General features: G+C 35.5%; 3 protein-coding genes across 5 annotated transcripts; all 3 read right to left on the bottom strand.

The window, feature by feature from the left end:
• Positions 1–95: 95 nt before the first annotated feature.
• On the bottom strand, positions 96–3,493 carry LOC143612819 (vesicle transport v-SNARE 13-like). Of its 2 annotated transcripts, XM_077086715.1 has the most exons (6): positions 3,479–3,493; positions 3,259–3,371; positions 994–1,052; positions 712–900; positions 469–639; positions 96–390 (listed from the first exon to the last, which is right to left on the bottom strand). In XM_077086715.1, exons 2-6 carry the CDS (start codon positions 3,350–3,352, stop codon positions 241–243), a joined length of 663 nt encoding a protein of 220 aa, XP_076942830.1. In that variant the 5' UTR covers positions 3,353–3,371; positions 3,479–3,493; the 3' UTR covers positions 96–240. The 2 variants fall into 2 exon arrangements, with proteins under 2 accessions (XP_076942830.1, XP_076942831.1); XM_077086716.1 differs by lacking the exon at positions 3,479–3,493 and having other exon boundaries at positions 3,259–3,383.
• Positions 3,494–4,675: 1,182 nt separating this feature from the next.
• On the bottom strand, positions 4,676–12,269 carry LOC143612811 (ARF guanine-nucleotide exchange factor GNOM-like). Its single transcript, XM_077086712.1, has 3 exons — positions 12,179–12,269; positions 8,965–9,759; positions 4,676–8,406 (listed from the first exon to the last, which is right to left on the bottom strand). Exons 2-3 carry the CDS (start codon positions 9,679–9,681, stop codon positions 4,867–4,869), a joined length of 4,257 nt encoding a protein of 1,418 aa, XP_076942827.1. The 5' UTR covers positions 9,682–9,759; positions 12,179–12,269; the 3' UTR covers positions 4,676–4,866.
• A 1,484-nt stretch (positions 12,270–13,753) lies between these two features.
• On the bottom strand, positions 13,754–17,557 carry LOC143612800 (SNF1-related protein kinase catalytic subunit alpha KIN10-like). Of its 2 annotated transcripts, XM_077086700.1 has the most exons (11): positions 17,393–17,557; positions 17,053–17,241; positions 16,787–16,971; positions 16,524–16,706; positions 15,763–15,894; positions 15,475–15,660; positions 15,316–15,405; positions 15,148–15,231; positions 14,494–14,616; positions 14,186–14,407; positions 13,754–14,103 (listed from the first exon to the last, which is right to left on the bottom strand). In XM_077086700.1, exons 2-11 carry the CDS (start codon positions 17,231–17,233, stop codon positions 13,990–13,992), a joined length of 1,500 nt encoding a protein of 499 aa, XP_076942815.1. In that variant the 5' UTR covers positions 17,234–17,241; positions 17,393–17,557; the 3' UTR covers positions 13,754–13,989. The 2 variants fall into 2 exon arrangements, with proteins under 2 accessions (XP_076942815.1, XP_076942814.1); XM_077086699.1 differs by lacking the exon at positions 17,393–17,557 and having other exon boundaries at positions 17,053–17,379.
• Between the last annotated feature and the right edge of the window lie 2,281 nt (positions 17,558–19,838).

Genomic DNA, 19,838 nt, shown 5'->3' with positions numbered 1-19,838 from the left:
ACAATTCAAACTTTTAGCATACAAACATCAATCCGAATATACTATATAGACACCAAGTATGACACCAACATGTATAATATAACACAAATAAACAGACACAAAACACCTTATTTTCATCCACAACAAAGATCAACACTTTCAAATAAAAAAAAACATTTCAAATCCACAATAATAACACACTTGCAGTAAAAACAGACCCGATAAACAAACCAAACCAAACTCGACTTTTACTTTCACCGGCTACTTCAACTTGAAGTACAAGATCAAGATGATGGCAATAACAAGTACCGTCACGATGAACCCGATTGTCCACTTGTTCCGGTTCATCCTTCTTGAGATGTTTGTCATAATCTTTTTACTCTTTCCTATGTTCTCATCAACTCCATGAAGCTGAAACACATAAAAATATAATAAAAAATGACCTTTTTAAAACTTCATAAACTTATTAAAAGAAAATTATCATCATACGGTTCCATGAGCATGCAACAGAGACTGTCGCTGTTGATGAAGATCTTGAAGAAGTGAAACCCCGAGCTCTTCGGTCTCCAACATGGTCCTTCTACTGTCCCTAACTCTGTCACTCGACTTGTTTAATCTTTCGGTTGAGGTTAATAATCTTCCTCTTTGATCTGCTGAAACCTGTCATATTAATCGTTTGTTAGTTATAAAAGTATATTAAAGTTACCGATGTTTAATACTAAGTTATCATACCGCAGCAGCATCGGCCATTCCTGATTCCAATAACTCATCACGGGCAGCTTGGTTTAAGTTTGTTGATGCGATTCGTTTAATTTCACTTTTCAAATTATTCAAATCAGATTTGTACTCTCTTAATTTGGCAAGGAGTACAGCCTTTACATTTGGTGGCAAGTTTCTTGCTTCAATGTCCATTTTCCGTATCTGGATTAGTTAACAAAGATTATTTAAATTTAAACCCGTAATATGTTTGTCAGATGAATATGTAACAATAATAACAATGAGCTAACACAATACCAGAGATTCAGCTTCATCAATCCCTGCTTTTACTTCAGAAATCTTTTGCTTCTTTTGCTCTGAAAATTAATAACAAACATCAGTTTGATATGGCATTAAGTTTGTTGTTTTGGTACTTACAAACGATCTAATGAATAGAAACCAGAATAATCTCAATTGGGAATCAAATAGTGCAGGTAGGGTTGTAAACGAACCAAGCGTTCGGAGAACTGTTCGGTGGGAGGTCCGCTATGTTCGTTCGTTTAATAAATCAGCGAACAAGAACAAATAACTTTGTTCAATTAACTAAATGAACGAACACGAATAGAGGCCATGTTCGTTAATGTTTGTTTGTCTATGGTTGTTCATCAAATGTTTTCGATATTTCTAACTTTTCTGATCTTATCAGTTATCATATAGATTTAAGCAAAATCATTAAATATACACCAAAACTATATACGAGTATTATCTGATTAAACTAGATGTAAAACTAAAATATGAATACGAACGTTAAATAAACACCAACACAAACATAATATAGCCTGACTGAACCATTGGCACTGACTATTCTCACTTAGCCAAATCAAATAAAACATTGTTTGTGCTCATTCGTTTGTGTTCATAATTGTTCACAAACAAGTTTATATCCTTAATAAACAAACACAAACAAGAAATTTCGTTCGGACAGGAGCACGTGAACTGCTCGTTTGTCCGCTAAAAGCTTAACGAACAAACACAAACAATGCCTCGTTTGGTTTGGTTCGGTTCATTTACAGCCCTAGATGCAGGTAATGGCCTAATTGTAAAAGCTATAGTATATGGCTAATTGCTTCAATACACCCGTAATCTAAACTCTAAAGCATAATCACATGATACTCACATATATTTTTACTTTACAGTTAATAATGTTGCTTAAATCTATATGATAAGATTCTATTACGTCATTAAGAAATACAAAAAAAAAGCCTTTAATGAACAAACACTATCGAACATTACCGAATATAAACAATCACCCTATCGAACGTTCACAAACACAATTAAACAAACATTGACTGCGTCCGTGTTCGTTCATTTAGTTAATCAAACGAAATTATTTGTTCATGTTCATTCATTTACTATGCAGTCAATATCGGTGGTATCTCGGTTATCGGTCCTCATGTGAAGTATCGGAGGAGAGTATACTGAATTATTAGTATTAAATAAATTGCCTACACATATGAATTGATATCCCACCGCGATAACAGATTCTTTTTTATTTGTGGACTACAAGTTTACAACGACCTAAAGTAGCTAAATAAGTAGTGAAAGTAAGCTCCAGGCTAAAATGAGTCTTGGTTCTACCCACCGGCAATCCTTTTTCAACCTGATTAAAAGTTTGATTGTAGATTGGCTATTTCGGGGTTCCATGCCCATGGATTGCCTAATTCTAGCTTTTTTGATTCGCCGGGTAGGTATGCCGGCTAAGAGAATCGCTTCTCGCCTTGCTTGCAAGAGTATAAGCAGTATATTTTGACCCTATATGAGATAGAACTCTTTCAATTCATGAGAGAGTGCTTTAGTAGCAATTTCCCTGTTCTAGTGCAGGACGCAAGGAGAAGCACGAGCAGAGCGGTCTGGCTAGACGTGCAATGCCCCATAGGGAGATCTAGCTAATTGGCCTAGTGCTTCCGGGTGCTTACCAATCCTGAATGACTTCACTTAGCTTGCCATGTTCTTACAAAAAAGAATCTCTTCTCCGAATCGAATCTACGCATATAGAATTCAGTAAAGACTTAAATAGATGCCTTTATCTAAAATATCGGTGATATTGACCGATATTTTGACCAATAATCCCGATATTAGTGTTTTAAGTCTTAATTTTCAACTTCTAGTGTTTAATGTTAGTGTTTTGAGTCTTAATCATTTCCTACTTGCTACAATTGTTAGTGATTTGCAAGTTGCTAAAGGATAATTTGTTAATAGTAGGAGAGTATACTGAATTGTTAGTGTTAAACTGCTATATATATAAATTCTGCATGATATTAAAATTACCGATATCTCAAATATCAGTCCTCGACCAATATCCGATATGTTTTTCCGCATCAACTACTTAACGATCTTCCCACTAAATAATTCACAAACAGTTCGTAGAGTTCGTTTACATCCCTAGCCCTAATTGTAAAAGCTCTAGTAAGTAACTTCCTAATTGCTTCAATATATCCTTAATCTAAAGCACAATCAAATCAACAACAACAACAACAACAACAATAATAATAATAATTGATAAAAATTAGGGTTTTAAGTCACCTCCATCGAGTAAGCTAGCGGATGTACACTTCTTCGATAAACTCGCCGATAACTCGCAGTATTGGCGTTCGTATCCTTCGAATATCTCACTCATATCGTTGATAATAATAACTATACAAACAAATTGTAAACAATTAGCATAACAATTGGAATCTGAATGATGCTGAATAGATTCGTTAACAGATTAATAATAATAATAATATAGAAGAAGAAGAAGAACCTGAAGATGATCGGAGAAGTTGCAGGTGGTCGGCAAATTCAGCAGTCTGCGGTGATGATAATAATAATAATAATAATAATAATAATAATAATTAATAATATGAAAGTAGTTTTGTATTTTTATAATTGGAATAAGGTGAATTGGTGGAACAAGCTAAATAATAATAATTATTATCAAAACGACAGCGTATTGACGGTACGTTCGGTGACCCACGAACACGATCTTATCGGCTCTAGTATATGATTATGCTCACTTGCAACGTTACTTTTTCATATTTTTTTAGGTAAATATAAGTTTTTAAATATTATTCACATTTGAAAATCAGTATTAAGTAAGACGGGATCGTGAAACCCATTGAAGTCGACAAGAACATTTTAAAGACAGTCGCATACGACGGTTTTTAAGTTATCCTAAAAGTTGTTTTTATTGACGGGTTTGTTTCAAATCTTGTCAAAAAAGACGGGATATGACCACGTGGCAATTTCTGATTGAGTTTAATACCCATTGTTGCGGATACCAGGGCGTCGTATACGGGTTTATAAGGGACGTTTATGAAATTTAAGAAAAAAATAAGGACAATTAAGGAACCTCTTTATTTAAAATGGACATTTTGGAAATTTTCCTTTAGTAAGACGGTAGGAATAGTGTAATTTACTTTTACTTATGTGTGACTGATAAAAGTTACTAGAGGTGGAAAGAGAGTTTGTTTAGTATTGTGTATCACAAAACAAAATGTACGGAAACAGTTATGAGCTTTTTACACTTCTCTATTTAAAATTGGTTGCGTATCAAACACCCTTTTATATACTAATATTTTGAATAGAGCTCGTGCAATATAAAACAGTTTTCAACTTGAGCTATGAGAATCGAATAATGCACTTGTGCTTAGCACTTTGCTACGTTACAAGAGAAGAAATGAAAGCAGTACAAATATACAGTTTATATAGTTTTTGCATTTCTACTTAGAATGGATTCATATATAACGACAGATTGAACTTTGTATGTGATATATTTACTTGTCTTTCTATTATGATTGAATCATTTTGTTCAGTATTAATGAAAATTAATAAATAAACAATTTAGTTATGGGATATTTATAAAGAAATGAGTTTTGAAAACCGACATAACTAAAGACAATACATCTTGTGATGTAACACAATGTTTATATAATGTTTTGAGGACTATATATTATATCCCTTTGATGGACCAAAAGGTCAATAAATTCATAAAAACAAAACCCAAAAAAAAAAAATTCAAAACAAAAACACTTGTTCATGTTTTATCAAAGACCAACAATTATACAAACTACTAAAAGTATACAAATATATAAAAACCTCAACTATAACTCTTTTCTCAACCTGCCCCTCAAAAATTGAACCAAACCCACTTCATGGAACCTTAACCTCCGGAACCGCACCCACAACCACGGTCCGCAGTTCGTCATCAGGGAACACCTCCGACTGCACCGAAGGTGCAAGATTTTTTACACGTAACCAAGTCTGCTCCCAAAGACCATCCGCACCGTTCGGTGAAAGCACGCCCGTTGACTTCATGACAAACAATGTGTTCTTAAGAATCTCAGGCACTAATTCATGTATTTTCTCACTTCTTTTTCCTCTAAACTTAACCTTTGTGTAATGCTCCATACAACTTAAAACACCTACCCATATTTTACTAAACGAAGCCGAGCGTGAAACGCGCGGTAACGAATGTAGAAACGACTTTGACAAAAGTTTCAAGGAGATGATAAGTGTACCTTCCATGTTTCTATACTCTTTGGCTGATTTCTCTACAACAATTTCCAACAACCCGTTTAGTAACGGGAATATGACCGACTCGAAACACTGCACCCACGTCTCGTCTGATAAATGAACCCCGTCTAAACCCGTTAAGCACTGTTGCAGCATCAAAACCGTGTGGTTCCTGATTTCTTCTCGCGAGTCGGTACACACTTTTCTTAACCCTTGAACCAACCGCACCCACATCTCTCCAATATCTTGATATAGTTGACTCACGGTTTCGGGGTCTTCCCCGACTGCTTCACGGGACCACTTGACAAGACAAACCGATGAACCCGCCATCAAATCCACAGACTTAACCGACCTTGCCACGTCACCGACCCGTGACTCGGCAAACTGACGGGCTGCATTGACACAGAGGACAAAGTTAGCGGGTAGCAAGTGGGCCCCATCCAGCATGATGAACTCGAGAGTCTCGAATCCGGGCTCGGAAGCTTCTGGATGACGGGCTGTGATTGAGAGGAGAGAAGTGATGATACGCCACCCCAAATGCGACTTTATTTGACCCGCGTTCGCTTTTACCAAACGCATGATTTCGCGAGTGATGTGTTCACAGTATGCATCCGCCACGCGTGCATCGAGTTTTAGAATGAGCTGAAGTGATTTAAGGAGGTCATCGGTCAAGTCTTCTTTATACGGAAGTAAGCGTCTACAAATCCTGATGAGACCGAAAACCGCCTTTTCAACTAAGGTACTCGGCATCACTGCTGACTGGACAATGTTGGCTATGTACTCATAAACACTTTGCCATAAAAGCATAATTCGGTCCCGGTTGTTTAAGGTGATGGTAATCAGCAATTCAAGGCAAAAAACAGCACCATTTTCATCTTCATGGGAAGCTAAAATCAAGGCCCGGGAAAGATTCAAAAGAGACTCGGATTGAAGAAATTTACTCTCGGTAAACACACTGTCAATATGACAATCTTTAACGGTTTCCGTGGCCCGTTTCTGAGCTTCAACCTGTTCTTCAGAAGGTTGTGGAGCGGGTTTTTCTGTGTCATAGTATAAAAACTCACTAAACCGGCCCATGAGCCCAAATGACTTACGGGCTGGAGGTAACGCGGGTTTGGCCGGGGAAACCAATGAAGATCTTACCGAGTCTGACTCAGAATTTGACTCCAAATCATCAGCTGCATCACGGGCTAAACGAGCAGGAAGAAGACCAAGTTTGTGTAAGCTTAAAATGCAATCAAGAATGTTTCGCCAGCCCGAACGTATATAATCACCATACTTATTTGCTATTGTGAAAACTGCTAAGGTTGACTTTTGGGCTTTAGAATCTTGACCAAAAGCAAGAACGGATTCTTCAATAGACATCGGGAGTAAAAGTGTTGTGAACTTAGAGAGAGAAACTAAAAGCCCGTCTAGAACTTCATCAAGATGATAACAACCCGCAATCTTAGCAACATTTAAGAACCCGTCAATACACGTTTGCAACACATTTTCTTGATCTACAAGATCCAGAACCACAGAGAGAGCAGCAACAGTGGGGCCTGACAAAATAGCAAACATTTTGTTGTTGATTTGCACACCCGACCCGCATATAATAAATGGAGCGGTTTGCCTCGATTTATGAATTAAACCGACCCAGTTATCATGAGTGATAGCTGGAATCCCGACACCTTGTTCAGGTGTCATTCGAATCTCGTTTTCACAAATTGAGTGGAAAAGCTCGGATAAGTATTCCCGGGGGAGATCCTCTCCACCATTTATTCGCCGATTATTACGAATAAAATCGTCTTCTGTCATCTTTTTCTTCACCTGTGAATTGTGTTGATCTGTGTTAAGCATTATTAATGAATACGATAACAATAAAGCGGCATCTTTATTTGCAAAAATATTGGGTGACTGTTCATAATATCTTTCAGCAAACGCTTCAACAACCCGCTGTATTTTCTGAGATTCTCCTGGTAATCTAAACGTTTCCAAAAAAACCCGCAACGCAATGTCGAGATTCATTTCTTGAAAATCGAACGTTTTTGCATATTCTTGAAGCACATCAACACAAAACTGATCATGATTCCCGAGATACTCTCCAACAAGATTCTTATCTAACCCACTCGTGTACCTTAAAAAACACGCCACACTTAACGGGTCAAGTGTTTCAGGCAATAAAGACAATCCTTGAAGAATCTGAAAAGCCTTTTTAGGATCCCGGTTAAAATGATCAACCCCGATCATCAACTTCTGCTTAATATGCTTCGTCTTATGAATATACGGTACCCAACAGTCAGGATTTTCATAACTTTCACATTTCACATTCCAAAACGACTCATAATAATTAGCATTTGATGCATCCGGTTCAAGACCCGTGACTTGATCACCCTCACCCATGGTTTCAGCCATACCACTAACCATGGCGATTAATCCTTCTAAAGCAAGCACGTGTATAGCAGAAAGAGGGCTATTAACCGGAAACGCGCTTTTCGATAACAAATTTGCAAGATCTTCAAACAGATTGCTACACGAAATGTCGCAATCGTAATTAGCATACACTTCATGAATAAAACCCGGTTGCCTGCAAAGATCCACAAGTGTTTCCATTGCAACTTCCTGTTGTTGATATGAAGCACCGTGCTTATTAACCGCAATCTTCATAAGAACCGAAGAGAAAAACGCTTCCATTTGGAGTTTAAGTTCGGCTCGCATAAGATTGTAAAGATTCAGAACAATGCTACAAACTGTAGAAAGAATTAACGAGCTTGGAGAAAGCCCAAACTGCATTAAGCTATGGAACAAGTCATTCTGGACCAATGCCAACATTTCAGGATGGTGGCCCAAAGAGGGTCCACTTAATTCAATAGCTGAGTTGATCAACCCGAAGGCAAATAAGGGGACATCTTCATCGTATGCTAGCGAATTGGATCTGGGGCCCACTCCAACATGTTCTACAGCATTCAACAAGGAACATAGGAAGTTGAATATTTCCACCATGCATGGGACACCATAAGGTTCCGCCAAATGGTTTTTACTCAGACTGACTTCCCCGGTAGTTTCATGATCCATTGTAACTTCAGGCACGTCGGAGGCAAGGTTTAATGGACTGCCAACTGACTCAATTTTTGAACCGGTGTAACCGTTATCCGGTGGTTTACTTGATGATGAGTGATCATTATCAGGAGTGCTGATCTGTACAAACAGAAGTATGTGATAATTTAATGCCAGCTCAGAACATCATAAAATCCATTATGGCTAGATGCAGCAAATTTACATTCGGTTATAGATGAGTTTATCAAACAGGTAAAATGTAGCTAAAAGGGGAACTGGTCAATAGGTCGAATGAGTCAATGGGTCGAACAGATTAAATAAAAAAGTTTAGCTATAAAAGAAATGAGTTTTAACGCTTGGTAAGTTGCTCATGGTACATATTCTAAATGCATAAAACCTCTAAATAAATTTTACTATAGAACTTAATAATATTGAAATTATATAACTTTTTTAACTGTATTTGATGCACAGATTGTTTATAGAAAAATGTTTAAATTATTTACGCACAAGGTGTTTTGGGACAACCCTACATGTTTCTGCCAGCACAAATGTCAACTGTTCTTACCCAGACTTAGTTTTGAATTTTGACCCGTTGCCCAACCCACCAGATCTGCCCATTTTGTCACCTCTACATGGCATCATATAAATTATAAACTTCCAAGTCAAACAACAATCATTAAACAGGAAACGTTGATTTACCTCGTCACCCTGACTAAAATCTTGATTATTCTCACAAACATCAGGCAAATGCATAAAAATACATCTAATCAATTCATGCATCGTGTGTCGAGCTGTTCTCTGCAACAATTCACCCTTTGAGATTGCTTGATGAACTATCTGGAAACAAGTGTTCACTACGTTGCATACATGTTGGTTACTCAAACTAACCGATGCCTTACTCTTCATACAAGCCAGTAAAACTTGAAGAATTTTCATTAACACCACTTCCTCGGATGCAGGATCTGTTACCTCAAACCGACAACTAGTCACAGCATCAACTATCAAATGCAATGCATCTGTTACATTAATGGTGTCCAGGTCAAGAACTTCAAGAGTTAAAAATTTGTAAATTGATGACAACGCAACACCAGTTATTGGTGCACTGGTTTCATCTGATTGAATGACATCTAAAAAGGGCTGCAGATACGCAACTGGATCGATGGTGTGCCACTTATGCTGCCATGAGAAGACTTGTTTCCTTATTTCTTTAAAAGATTTAATAAGAGGGTGGTCTAGTTGATCTTCATCTGTTGCATAGTGAACTCCCCACCGTACGTTTCTTCTCATAACAGCTAAAACTGCACCGATTTCTGAATTAACCATAAATGCTGAAGAAGATCTGGGAGGTGTGCAGGAACAATCTTTAGTGTCTCGCGGAACTGCAACTACTTCAGACTGTTTATTTGGGCACCTCATTTTTTCGAGCTTTTTATAACTTTATTAAAGTTTAATATCCAGCTACAGAAATATACGATTTTAGCTGATCATGAACACCTAAAAAATGAGACATTGAGACCATAAGAGATGTTAAAAGTGAGTAATCTAAATTAAAGACCACAATAACCAACACATATAAGTGATAACTTATCTACAACCTATGAATCATCTGATCAAGATAATAGTCTATTCTTGATAATTGATAACTTGATATTAATGGCATGAAGCCAAATTAAAATTCTAGCCTCAAGATATCAATAATTTGTACAATTTATGACATTTCATTTCTTTTCATAGTTAAGTGGCAATGCATCCACCACTAAGAATGCACTCTCCTTTATACTAATGATAAACATAAAAAGTTAAACATACTGGTAGCAGCATGAAAGTGTGACCAATTATCAATTATACACATCAATCTATAACCTTGTTATATTTGACCAAATCTATGCTCTGATCCTAGATGCACTTGATCTGGCTTATTTCCCTAGTGTCCACTCCCATTATTATGTTGTTCCTAATTACTATTAACTATATAGTACATAATACAATTGCATAGATGATTTCTCATTTTCTTCCTTGCCACATACAAGTGTTTATTTAGCACAATGCACTGCTAATCAATACCTAATTTACAATCTCTTCTTAAAACCACAACATATTTAAATAAACCTACTATAACTAATCCATTAAATAACCTAATGTGTTGTTGCACAATTAACCTAAAACATACATGAATCAGATCACACTAAAACCTCAGATCCAATTCAATGCAACTTCACAAAACCTAAAAACAACTCAAATCAACACCAATTCAGATTAAATCAACTTCAATTCACATCAAAAATCAACCGACACATATTCCATACAAACACAAGACGTGATTAACAAATCAACTTAAAAAAACGCAATGCAGTTGACGAAACGCATACTCATTTTCTTCCTACTCACATACAAATGATTATACAGCACAATGCACTGCTAATCAATACCTAATTCATAACCTCTTCTTAAAACCACAACATATTCAAATAAACCTACTATATAACTAATAACCTAATGTGTTATTGCACAATTAACCTGAACCTTACATGAATCAGATCACACTAAAACCTCAGATCCATATCAACGTAACTTCACAAAACCTAAAAACAACTCAAATCAACACAAATTCCACTTAAATCAACTTCAATTCACATCAACAATCAACCGATACATATTCCATACAAACACGAGACACAATTAACAAATCAACTTAAAAAACACGAGGCAGTTGACGAAATTCATACTCATGTTTTTCCTACTCACATACAAGTGATTATTCAGCACAATGCACAGGTATTCAATAGTCAATACCTAATTCATAGCCTCTTCTTAAAAGCACAACATATTCAAATAAACCTACTATATAACTAATAGCCTGATGTACAATTCACTAAGCTAGGCTAAACAAGCTAAACCTACATGAATCAGATCACACTAAAACCTCAGATTCAATTCACAATAAGCTCACAAAACCTAACAAAATAACTCAAGTCTATACCAATTCAGCTTATATCAACTTCAATTCACATCAACAAACAATCACTACAGATTCCATACAAAAACGAGACGCAATTAACAAAACTTCGAAAAACGCGATGCAGTCGACGAAATGCATAATTGAATACAGTAGATTATATGCATTCTCATTATCTTCCTTCTCACATACAAGTAGTTATTACTTATTTAGCACAATGCATGGGTACTCAATACCTAATTTATAACCTCCTCTTAAAGCCACAACATATTCAGATAAATCTGCTATATAACTAATAACCTAACATGTTGTTGCACAATTCACTAAGCCAAGTTTACAAACCTAAAACCTACACGAACCAGATCACACTAAATCCTCAGATCCAATTCACCGTAAGTTCACAAAACCTAAAAACAACTCAAATCTACACCAATTCAGCTTTCATCAACTTCAATTCACATCAATCAATCGATATGGATTGCATAAACACGAGACGTAATTAACGAACCAAGGTAAAAAATACGCGATGCAGTTGATGAAATGCATACACATTTTCTTCCTACTCAGTTAACCAATTCATCACAATGCACTGCAAATCCATACCTAAATACCTAATATATTTATATCATCTTCTTAAAACCACAAGATATTCAATAAACCTACTATATAAATAATAACCTAACTGCACAATTCACTAAGCTAGGCTAAACAAGCTAAACCTTACATGAATCAGATCACACTAAATCCTCAGATCCAATTCACAATAAGCTCACAAAACCTAAAAACAACTCAAATCTACATCAATTGAGCTTAAATCAACTTCAATATTCAATCGATACGGATTACAGAGAAACATGAGACGTAATGAACGAACGAAGTTATATATACGAGATGCAGTAGATGAAATGCATAATTGAATTGAATTGAATAGAGTAGATTATATAGATCGAAGTATACCTAATTACGGTTGGAATTGAGAGTGATGTAATGAAATGAAGCTTTATTTTCTTCTTCAGTTTGAGTTTGTTTGTGAATAATAATAATAATAATAATAATAATAATATTAATATTATTATTATTATTTTGGGGAATTGGAGATCACAAACAAAGGGGGAAAATGCCTTCCGGGATTCAGAGGCATATTGCCGTACGGGTTTCGGGTGGGTTTATTTTTATTCTATTTTGGTTATATTGGTCGTTGCCGGAACTAACAAATTGGCTAATAACGGTCCTAACATTTAACGTAATTATTCCCAACAATCCACAAGTAACATAATCTAACGCCGTTAGTTGAAGGTCGGGAAAAACGTTTTTTTCCCAAAAAACTCACATTTTTTTTCGGAAAACTCAACATTTTCGTCCCAAACATCTCCTAGAGCCGTCGTTGGAATCGGTTGGTGGTGCTCAAGTGGTTGTGGTTGTGGTTGTGGTTGGTTGGTGGTGAGACAATTGGTGGTGGTGACGGTGTTCAGATAGTGTTTTGCAAAAAAAAGTGATTTTTTCAGCCAAGACATGTTTCCGGCAATCTGCAACTAACGACGTTAGGATTCTGTTAGTCGCGGACCGTTAGGAACAATTACGTTAAAAGTTGGGAAAAAATGTGACTTTTCCAGCCAAAAACGTTGTTCCCAACGGTCCGCGACTAACAGAATCCTAACGCCATTAGTTGCAGGCTGCCATGTTTTTTTGCCAGAACTCACATTTTTTTCCCGGAAAACTCAACATTTCGTCTCATTTCTTTCCGGAAAACTCGCATTTTTTTTCCAGAAAACTCACATCTTAAGTTTGAAACTTGACTGACTCAAGGAAGTTCCCGACAATGGTGGTTTTCCTCCTTGATGGTGTTGTTAGATGAGTCAAACCCGAAACGTCAAATTCAGTATGTACGATCCGGTGTCTGAAAAACTCACCCGAGTATTGGGGTGGGGGTGTTCTAAACGTTGTTAAAAAAAAGGTTTCGGGACCTAAGTTGTATATTTATTAAAGGTTCAAGACCCGAATCAAATTCATCCCGACAACTTTGTCCATTTGACAATTTCAGTCCTTTAGGTTTAACAGTTTGGTTAAATAATTTAATAAATTTCAACAAGAATTACCATAACGAATTGAACTAATCCCAACCGAATTCCCACTGTGGCTCTTCCGCAGCCGCACCATAAAGTGAGTTCTTACATATTAATTCAAGAGTGATTGATATCTCATACATCATTGTTCATTGTGTTGTTGGGTTGAAATCTTGGGCTTTGACTTGGTTTTCATGTCTAATAGTCAACGATTAACGCATGACTGGTTTGCACCCTCGATTGGGGTTTGCTCGTTAGCATCATTTAAAAAAATGCATTATATCGATTCATGGCACAACCGTTTGTCAACGTTGGACATTCGACGATATGTTACACAGTTACAGTCCTTGCATTTGGATTTTGAATCAAGCTTTGAACAGTCGATGCATAATTCAACCCTAACATCAATCGATTATGCAACTTCGCACAGTAATAATAATCATCATGCATTAAAAAAATTAAAGAAAAAAACCGCAAAGCCAAGTAGCTATTAATAAACATGTGAGGCTGGAGAAAATAGTACAGTACCCTAATAACTAAAAAAAATAAAACTTGGTATTTACATTAACCTAGCTTTTCATCACCACAACAAATTCAGGGTGTAAGCTGTTCATCATAATATAATAATAATAATAATAATAATAATAATAATAATAATAATAAAAATCATGACAATGATAACGCTATATTAACCGCTCACTCGCTCTAGAGAACACGAAGCTGTGCAAGAAACGCAGCGCAGAGATCCAAGAACAGAAACTGCGGTCCTTGAATCCTCTGCAAATCCAACAGGTACTTGTCCTCACGGGTTTTGTAAAGCTGCAACCAAATGTTTCAGTCGAAAAATTAGTCAAACTGTATTCACATAATGAGACAGCCATCGTGTGCAAACATAAGTTACCTGGACTTCAAATTTGACCATGTTTGGGGAAGTCAAAGCAGCGTTGGTCTCCACAATAGTCAACTCATCTCCAAAGTAATTATTACTTTTCATAGAGTTGTTGTTGTTGCCAGGGGCCCACCTGCATTTCATGTTGTAGTGGCCGATCTTTTTCCAAAACACGTTCAGTTCTTGCAAGGCTTTGAGAACTTCTGTCATTATCTCACGAGGATGCGCTCTCGACTGATAAAAAAACCATGAAAATAGTAACAAAACAAATTTAATTTTAATTTCTCGATAAGTTTTGCTTATTTTAGAGAAAACTTCACCTGAAGCCCAAGAGCCCATTTTCTCTCTACTTGGTTCCGAAAATTTATCCCTTGATAGTCAAAATATGTGTTTGACCGTGGTGACATTATTGAAGTAGCAGCCTCGTTTCGGTTCAATCCATCCTGCAGTCACAAACCAGTAGAAAACATAAACACAAATTTTGGATGGATAAAGTGATAAACACACGCCTGTGAACGAACCAAACGCTCAATGAACAGTTCGTGAACCGTTTGGTAGGAATTTCGTTTATATTTGTTTATTTAATAAACGAAAAAACATGAACACGTGTCTCGCTCGTTGATTTAAATTTGTCTATGTTTTAACGTTTACGTTCATTTATGTTCGTCGGTTTACCTTTTTTGAAGCCCGTTCGTCCATGTTCGTTAATATACTCATTTATATATTTTTCCCATTACAATTGGCTTTAGCTCAGTTATGTTTGTTCGTTTAAACTTTTAACGAACAAACATAAATGAACACAAACATGTTCATTTTCTTATAGAACGAACATGAACAAGAAGACCCCGTTCGCTTAATTGTTCGTATTTGATCGTTTGCGTGGTTAAAGTTAAACAAACAAACACAAACATGCTCTGTTCGTGTTTGTTCGGTTCCTTTACAAGACTATTTAGGAGACAGAAAAACAATCTAACCATAGGTTTCTGGAATTCAGCTCCAAGATAGCTACTTTTGTGACGATATCGGTTATCCAATAACAAATAATACGCCACGGTACCCTAAATAATATGCAAGAATTAGCAATAATGTAATATAAACTATTAAAATCTATTAACATAAATTTAAATTATAAAAAAGGCTACATCATTTTGCGCACGGCTGCGAAGCGACTCCAAAAGGGCGTCTCTGTCAAATCCCATTTTACCCACCTCTAAAAGAATATCTTCATCAATCTGTACGCATAAAACCACTTTTAATCGCCCAAAGACCACTTCATATAATAGTCAACAAAAAAGTCAAACCTTTTTTGCTTGCTGCATGGAATCTGGTGGAGGCACGGCTAAGTAGCGAGGAAGATGAGCCTGGAACCATGGGTGCAAACGGATGTCGGGAATAGTTATTCTTTTCATGGGGTCCACCACGAGCATCCTCGGGATTAGATCTCTTGCACCGGGTGATAAATGGCTAGGAAGTGTATATATTCCACCCTGAACAACAAACAAACCACCATATTTCGATATAGTTAAATAATTAATTAATAATAAGTTAATATAACCATTACGATTTTCACAGTTTGGATGAATATTTACCTTAATCTTCTTGAAGAGGTTAGGGATATTTTCATCATCAAAAGGAAGGGTCCCACATAAAAGAGCATACAAGATAACACCACAGCTCCACACGTCAACCTCAGGTCCAGCATACAGCTTCCCAGATATAACCTAAGACAAAACAAAATTTACATTATAAAACCATTAATGATTTTCAAACTCGTAATCGACTCGCTAAAAGCAAGATTTGTGAAACCAGTAACCGCACCAAAAACCAAATTCACAGATTGGTTCGGTCTTTTCGGTTGCGGATACGGTTCGGTTGTTGGGTTTCCTCAATTTTCGGTTTTTTTACACGTCCCTATTTTAAATGAGCTCGAGCCTAAAAATTAGCTTGTTCAATAAATGAGCCCGAGCCCGAGCCCTAAGCCTCACTTATTGAGCTCGAGTTCGCTTGTGAGTAGATAAGCCTATTATTTATATAATATGTATTCAATATATTAAACATATTGTATAATAACTATTATTGTATATAAAATTATGATAAAAATAAATAAATAATACATATTATGCACATATGAAAATTATAATTAAAATTCATATTAAAAATGGAAATAAATGTCAATAAAATAATTAGTCGATAATAAACGAGTCAAGCTTGAGCTACAGAAATAGAGTTCTAAACGAGCCAAACTTGAGCTCGATCTCTCGTAAGTTAAACAAGCCGAGCTCTAGCCTAGTCGAGCTCAGGTTCAGCTTGGCTCAGCTCGTTTACACCCTTAAAGATCATAAACCCATACCTCGGGGGCGGCATAATTTGGACTTCCGCAGCTTGTTTTGAGAAAATGACCATCACGCATAATATTGCTTAGACCAAAGTCAGCAAGTTTGACATTGCACTTGGCGTCCAGCAGCAGATTCTCGGGTTTTAAATCTCTATGAGCCACCATGTTCCTATGGCAATACTCCACACCAGATATCATCTGTAGGGCCCACTTTAATATTTATTAAAAAAATAACAAAAATAACATATGATAAACACATTAAAAATCCAATAAATCACCTGCTGAAAGAACTTACGACCTTCGTCTTCTTGCAACCGGCCCCTCTCAACAATGTAATCAAACAACTCACCAGATTTCACGTATTCCATCACGAGATAAATATCTGATGCTGTCTCTATAACCTCATAAAGCAGAATAATATGTGGATGCATAAACAATCTTAATATCTTGATCTCTCTTCTAACTGCAAAAGAGCGTTAAAGATTTCATTTCTATAAAGTCAATGAATGGAAAAATAAAATTATTGTTATCGATATGTTGCTACCTTTTTCTTCCATGTCCATGTTTTTAATCTTGCGACGATTAAGAATCTTTATAGCAACTTTGTGACCGGTTAGACCGTGCTCTGCAACTTTCACTTTTCCAAACGAACCGATACCGAGTGTTTTCCCGAGCTTGTAGTTTCTTAAAACCATGTCCAAATTATGGTGTCTTGATCCCTCCATATCTTATCCTGCAAATAGGTGGTTAGAATATTAAATGCTAAAAAACACATCAAGCTTCCATAAGTGTTTGACTATAGTCGAACAAATATAACACAATTAAGTAGTGAAAAATGGGGACCCTGGCCTAGATAACTCAAGCTGAATTTATTAAAAAGGTACAAAATAATTTGCAATTAATATGGACAGTACAGGAAAAGATACTGTTGATGTGAGTAAGATTTATGCAGTATGAATAATTAAGAAAATAATATATTAATATGTTACATAAGATAGCAAAGATAATTAAAACACGCGTTGTAAAAGGCTATCAGGTGAAGAAAACATGTTTACGCAATCCATCGACGAGATTATATAAGAGATGACATGGCCTATATGCGTGTTATCACACTATATGAGCCACCGTGATATGATATGATACGATTTCGAATCATGTGATATCAAGAAAGGCTATCAGCATCTAAAAGGCTAATCAACATGATGTTAATGGCACGGATGCAAGTTGTGACTCGTAAAGCAATTAATTAAAAATTAATGATAATTAATTTATTGACATTTACTTCCAATTTTTCTATATAAATTAAGTGAATTTAGCACCAAATCACATCTCGCCGATTGACGTTTAACAAACAATTAGCATCAAACAACTTTGCTCAATGAGCAACATAATCAAAGCTTAAAAACTAATACATGAACCATAGTGATATAATATTATACGATTTCTAATCGTGTGACATCAAGAAAGGCTATCAACATCTAAAAAGCTGATCAACATGATTTTTATAGTACAGATGCAATGTATGTCAAGTGAAATAATTAATTAAAAATCAGTGCTTTAATCATAAAAAACAATAATTACAATTAGGTCAATCTAACACCAAATCACATCTCACCAATTGACACTTAACAAACCATTAACATCAAACAATAGAAACATAATCAAAGCTTGAATAATAAATGTCATGTAAGGCTCAATAAATAATACAGTGTGCAAGAAACCGAAAAAACCGATCCGAAACCGAGAAAAAACGAAAAAACCAAACCGTAAAAACTGAACGAAAACTAACGGCTCGGTTTTGGTTTTGCATGTATTAAAAACCGAAAAAACCGAACTGAACCGGACCGAATTCCTAAATTTTTATTTTTTTATATTTTATTTTAAGTAATTTATAAAAATTTAATAACCATGTAACTCAAATATTTTTGGTCAAATGTATAATAGTCTATTAGTTAACACTTAACAAAACTATTTATACCTAAATTCATTATTGTTTGCCAATTTTTTTCTTGGACTAAACTTTTCAAGCTCAAATGGCAAAAACCGAAAAACCGAAACCGAACGGTTTCAAAAAATCCCAAAACCAAAGTTTTAGTTTTCAGTTTGGTTTTAGCCCAACACCGCACTGAACCATAGCACGCACACCCCTAATAAATAATAAGATTATATATCTATTGTAACGAAAATTTAAAAAGTTTTAAACTTTAAACTTTATCCACCAAAGTTTCACGCGTTTACACTTTGGACACAAAACTTTCAGCATTTCAACTTCGGCTACAAAACTTTTTTTCACGGTACCGTAACAAACCGACCCGATATCAACCGAGTTAGCACCACATCTCGGATCCTTTCGCGTCTCCGGCGATGTCAGCGTAGGTGTTACGGTTCCTTCGCGAATCTAGTTCAGCTTGTTTAGGTAAAATTAACACTTAACACTATATATAAAATAATAATAATAATAATAATAATAATAATAATAAACTCAATTAACACGCATCTAGCAACAAACCCAGATTAAAAACCTAATCAATTTCAAAATGGGTAAACAAAAAAAATAAAAAAAGATTAATTTTGCGGTAGCAAAAAAAGCCCTAATTTTGAAGATCCGAATAATAATAATAATAATAATAATAATAATAATAATAAAAACAAGAATTACATCAGTTGTTGTACCTGCAAATTCCGTGGATGAATTGGAATGTGTGAAATCAATCAATTGCAAATGCAAAAGTTATATTCGATTAATAATATACAAATAAGGACATGTGTAAAGTGGGTTAAATAAAAGTGAGATATATATATATATATATACATACCTTATTGTGTGTGTGTGTAAGAAACAAGGGTTTGTTTGAGAATTGAGAGAATAATTGATTGAATAAGAGAAGAAGAAGAAGATTCAGTAATCGTTTACACTCCTAATGGTAATGGATCTTCCTTTTCCTATTATTATTATTATTATTATTATAGAAAAGATGGAATATAATAAAAACTTAAGGTTTAATAGTTACCTGAATACCCTATATTCATGAAATCGGTATATGAAATCACATTCCGAGATCTCGAAATCGTTAATACATATCCAATTAATCATTGATTCAATGAAAAAATAGTTTTAGATCGCTAATCGATCAATTTTTTATTTTTTTCACGAAAACCGTTTTTGAGCGTTTCAGGTTTTTGGAGCATTTTAGTTTTTTCGCTAAGCGTGTTAGTTTTCGCTGAGCGTTTTAGAATGTTTTGTCTTAGAGCGTTTTTGTTTTTGTCGCTAAGCGTCTCGTGTATCTATCATACGTTAAGCAATTATTGTAAAGTAACATCACTCATTAC

The sequence above is a fragment of the Bidens hawaiensis genome, unplaced genomic scaffold, assembly GCF_021521415.1.
Source record: "Bidens hawaiensis isolate Kalapana, Puna unplaced genomic scaffold, B.hawaiensis_p1.1 tig00035560_1, whole genome shotgun sequence".
Lineage (NCBI taxonomy): Eukaryota > Viridiplantae > Streptophyta > Magnoliopsida > Asterales > Asteraceae > Bidens > Bidens hawaiensis.
Note: the sequence above shows the minus strand (reverse complement) of the source record. Positions and strands in the feature narration are given on the sequence as shown.

Excerpts from the sequence above, each read along its gene's own strand:
- LOC143612819 (XM_077086715.1), bottom strand. The coding sequence starts at position 3,352 with ATGAGTGAGATATTCGAAGGATACGAACGCCAATACTGCGAGTTATCG. Across the intron at positions 1,053-3,258 it reads CGCTAGCTTACTCGATGGAG|AGCAAAAGAAGCAAAAGATT; the intron begins GTGACTTAAAAC and ends ATTAATTTTCAG. Across the intron at positions 640-711 it reads GAATGGCCGATGCTGCTGCG|GTTTCAGCAGATCAAAGAGG; the intron begins GTATGATAACTT and ends TTAATATGACAG.
- LOC143612811 (XM_077086712.1), bottom strand. The coding sequence starts at position 9,681 with ATGAGGTGCCCAAATAAACAGTCTGAAGTAGTTGCAGTTCCGCGAGAC. Across the intron at positions 8,407-8,964 it reads ATTTTAGTCAGGGTGACGAG|ATCAGCACTCCTGATAATGA; the intron begins GTAAATCAACGT and ends CTGTTTGTACAG.
- LOC143612800 (XM_077086700.1), bottom strand. The coding sequence starts at position 17,233 with ATGGAGGGATCAAGACACCATAATTTGGACATGGTTTTAAGAAACTAC. Across the intron at positions 16,972-17,052 it reads CATGGACATGGAAGAAAAAG|TTAGAAGAGAGATCAAGATA; the intron begins GTAGCAACATAT and ends GCTCTTTTGCAG. Across the intron at positions 15,232-15,315 it reads GCAGCCGTGCGCAAAATGAT|GGTACCGTGGCGTATTATTT; the intron begins GTAGCCTTTTTT and ends CATATTATTTAG.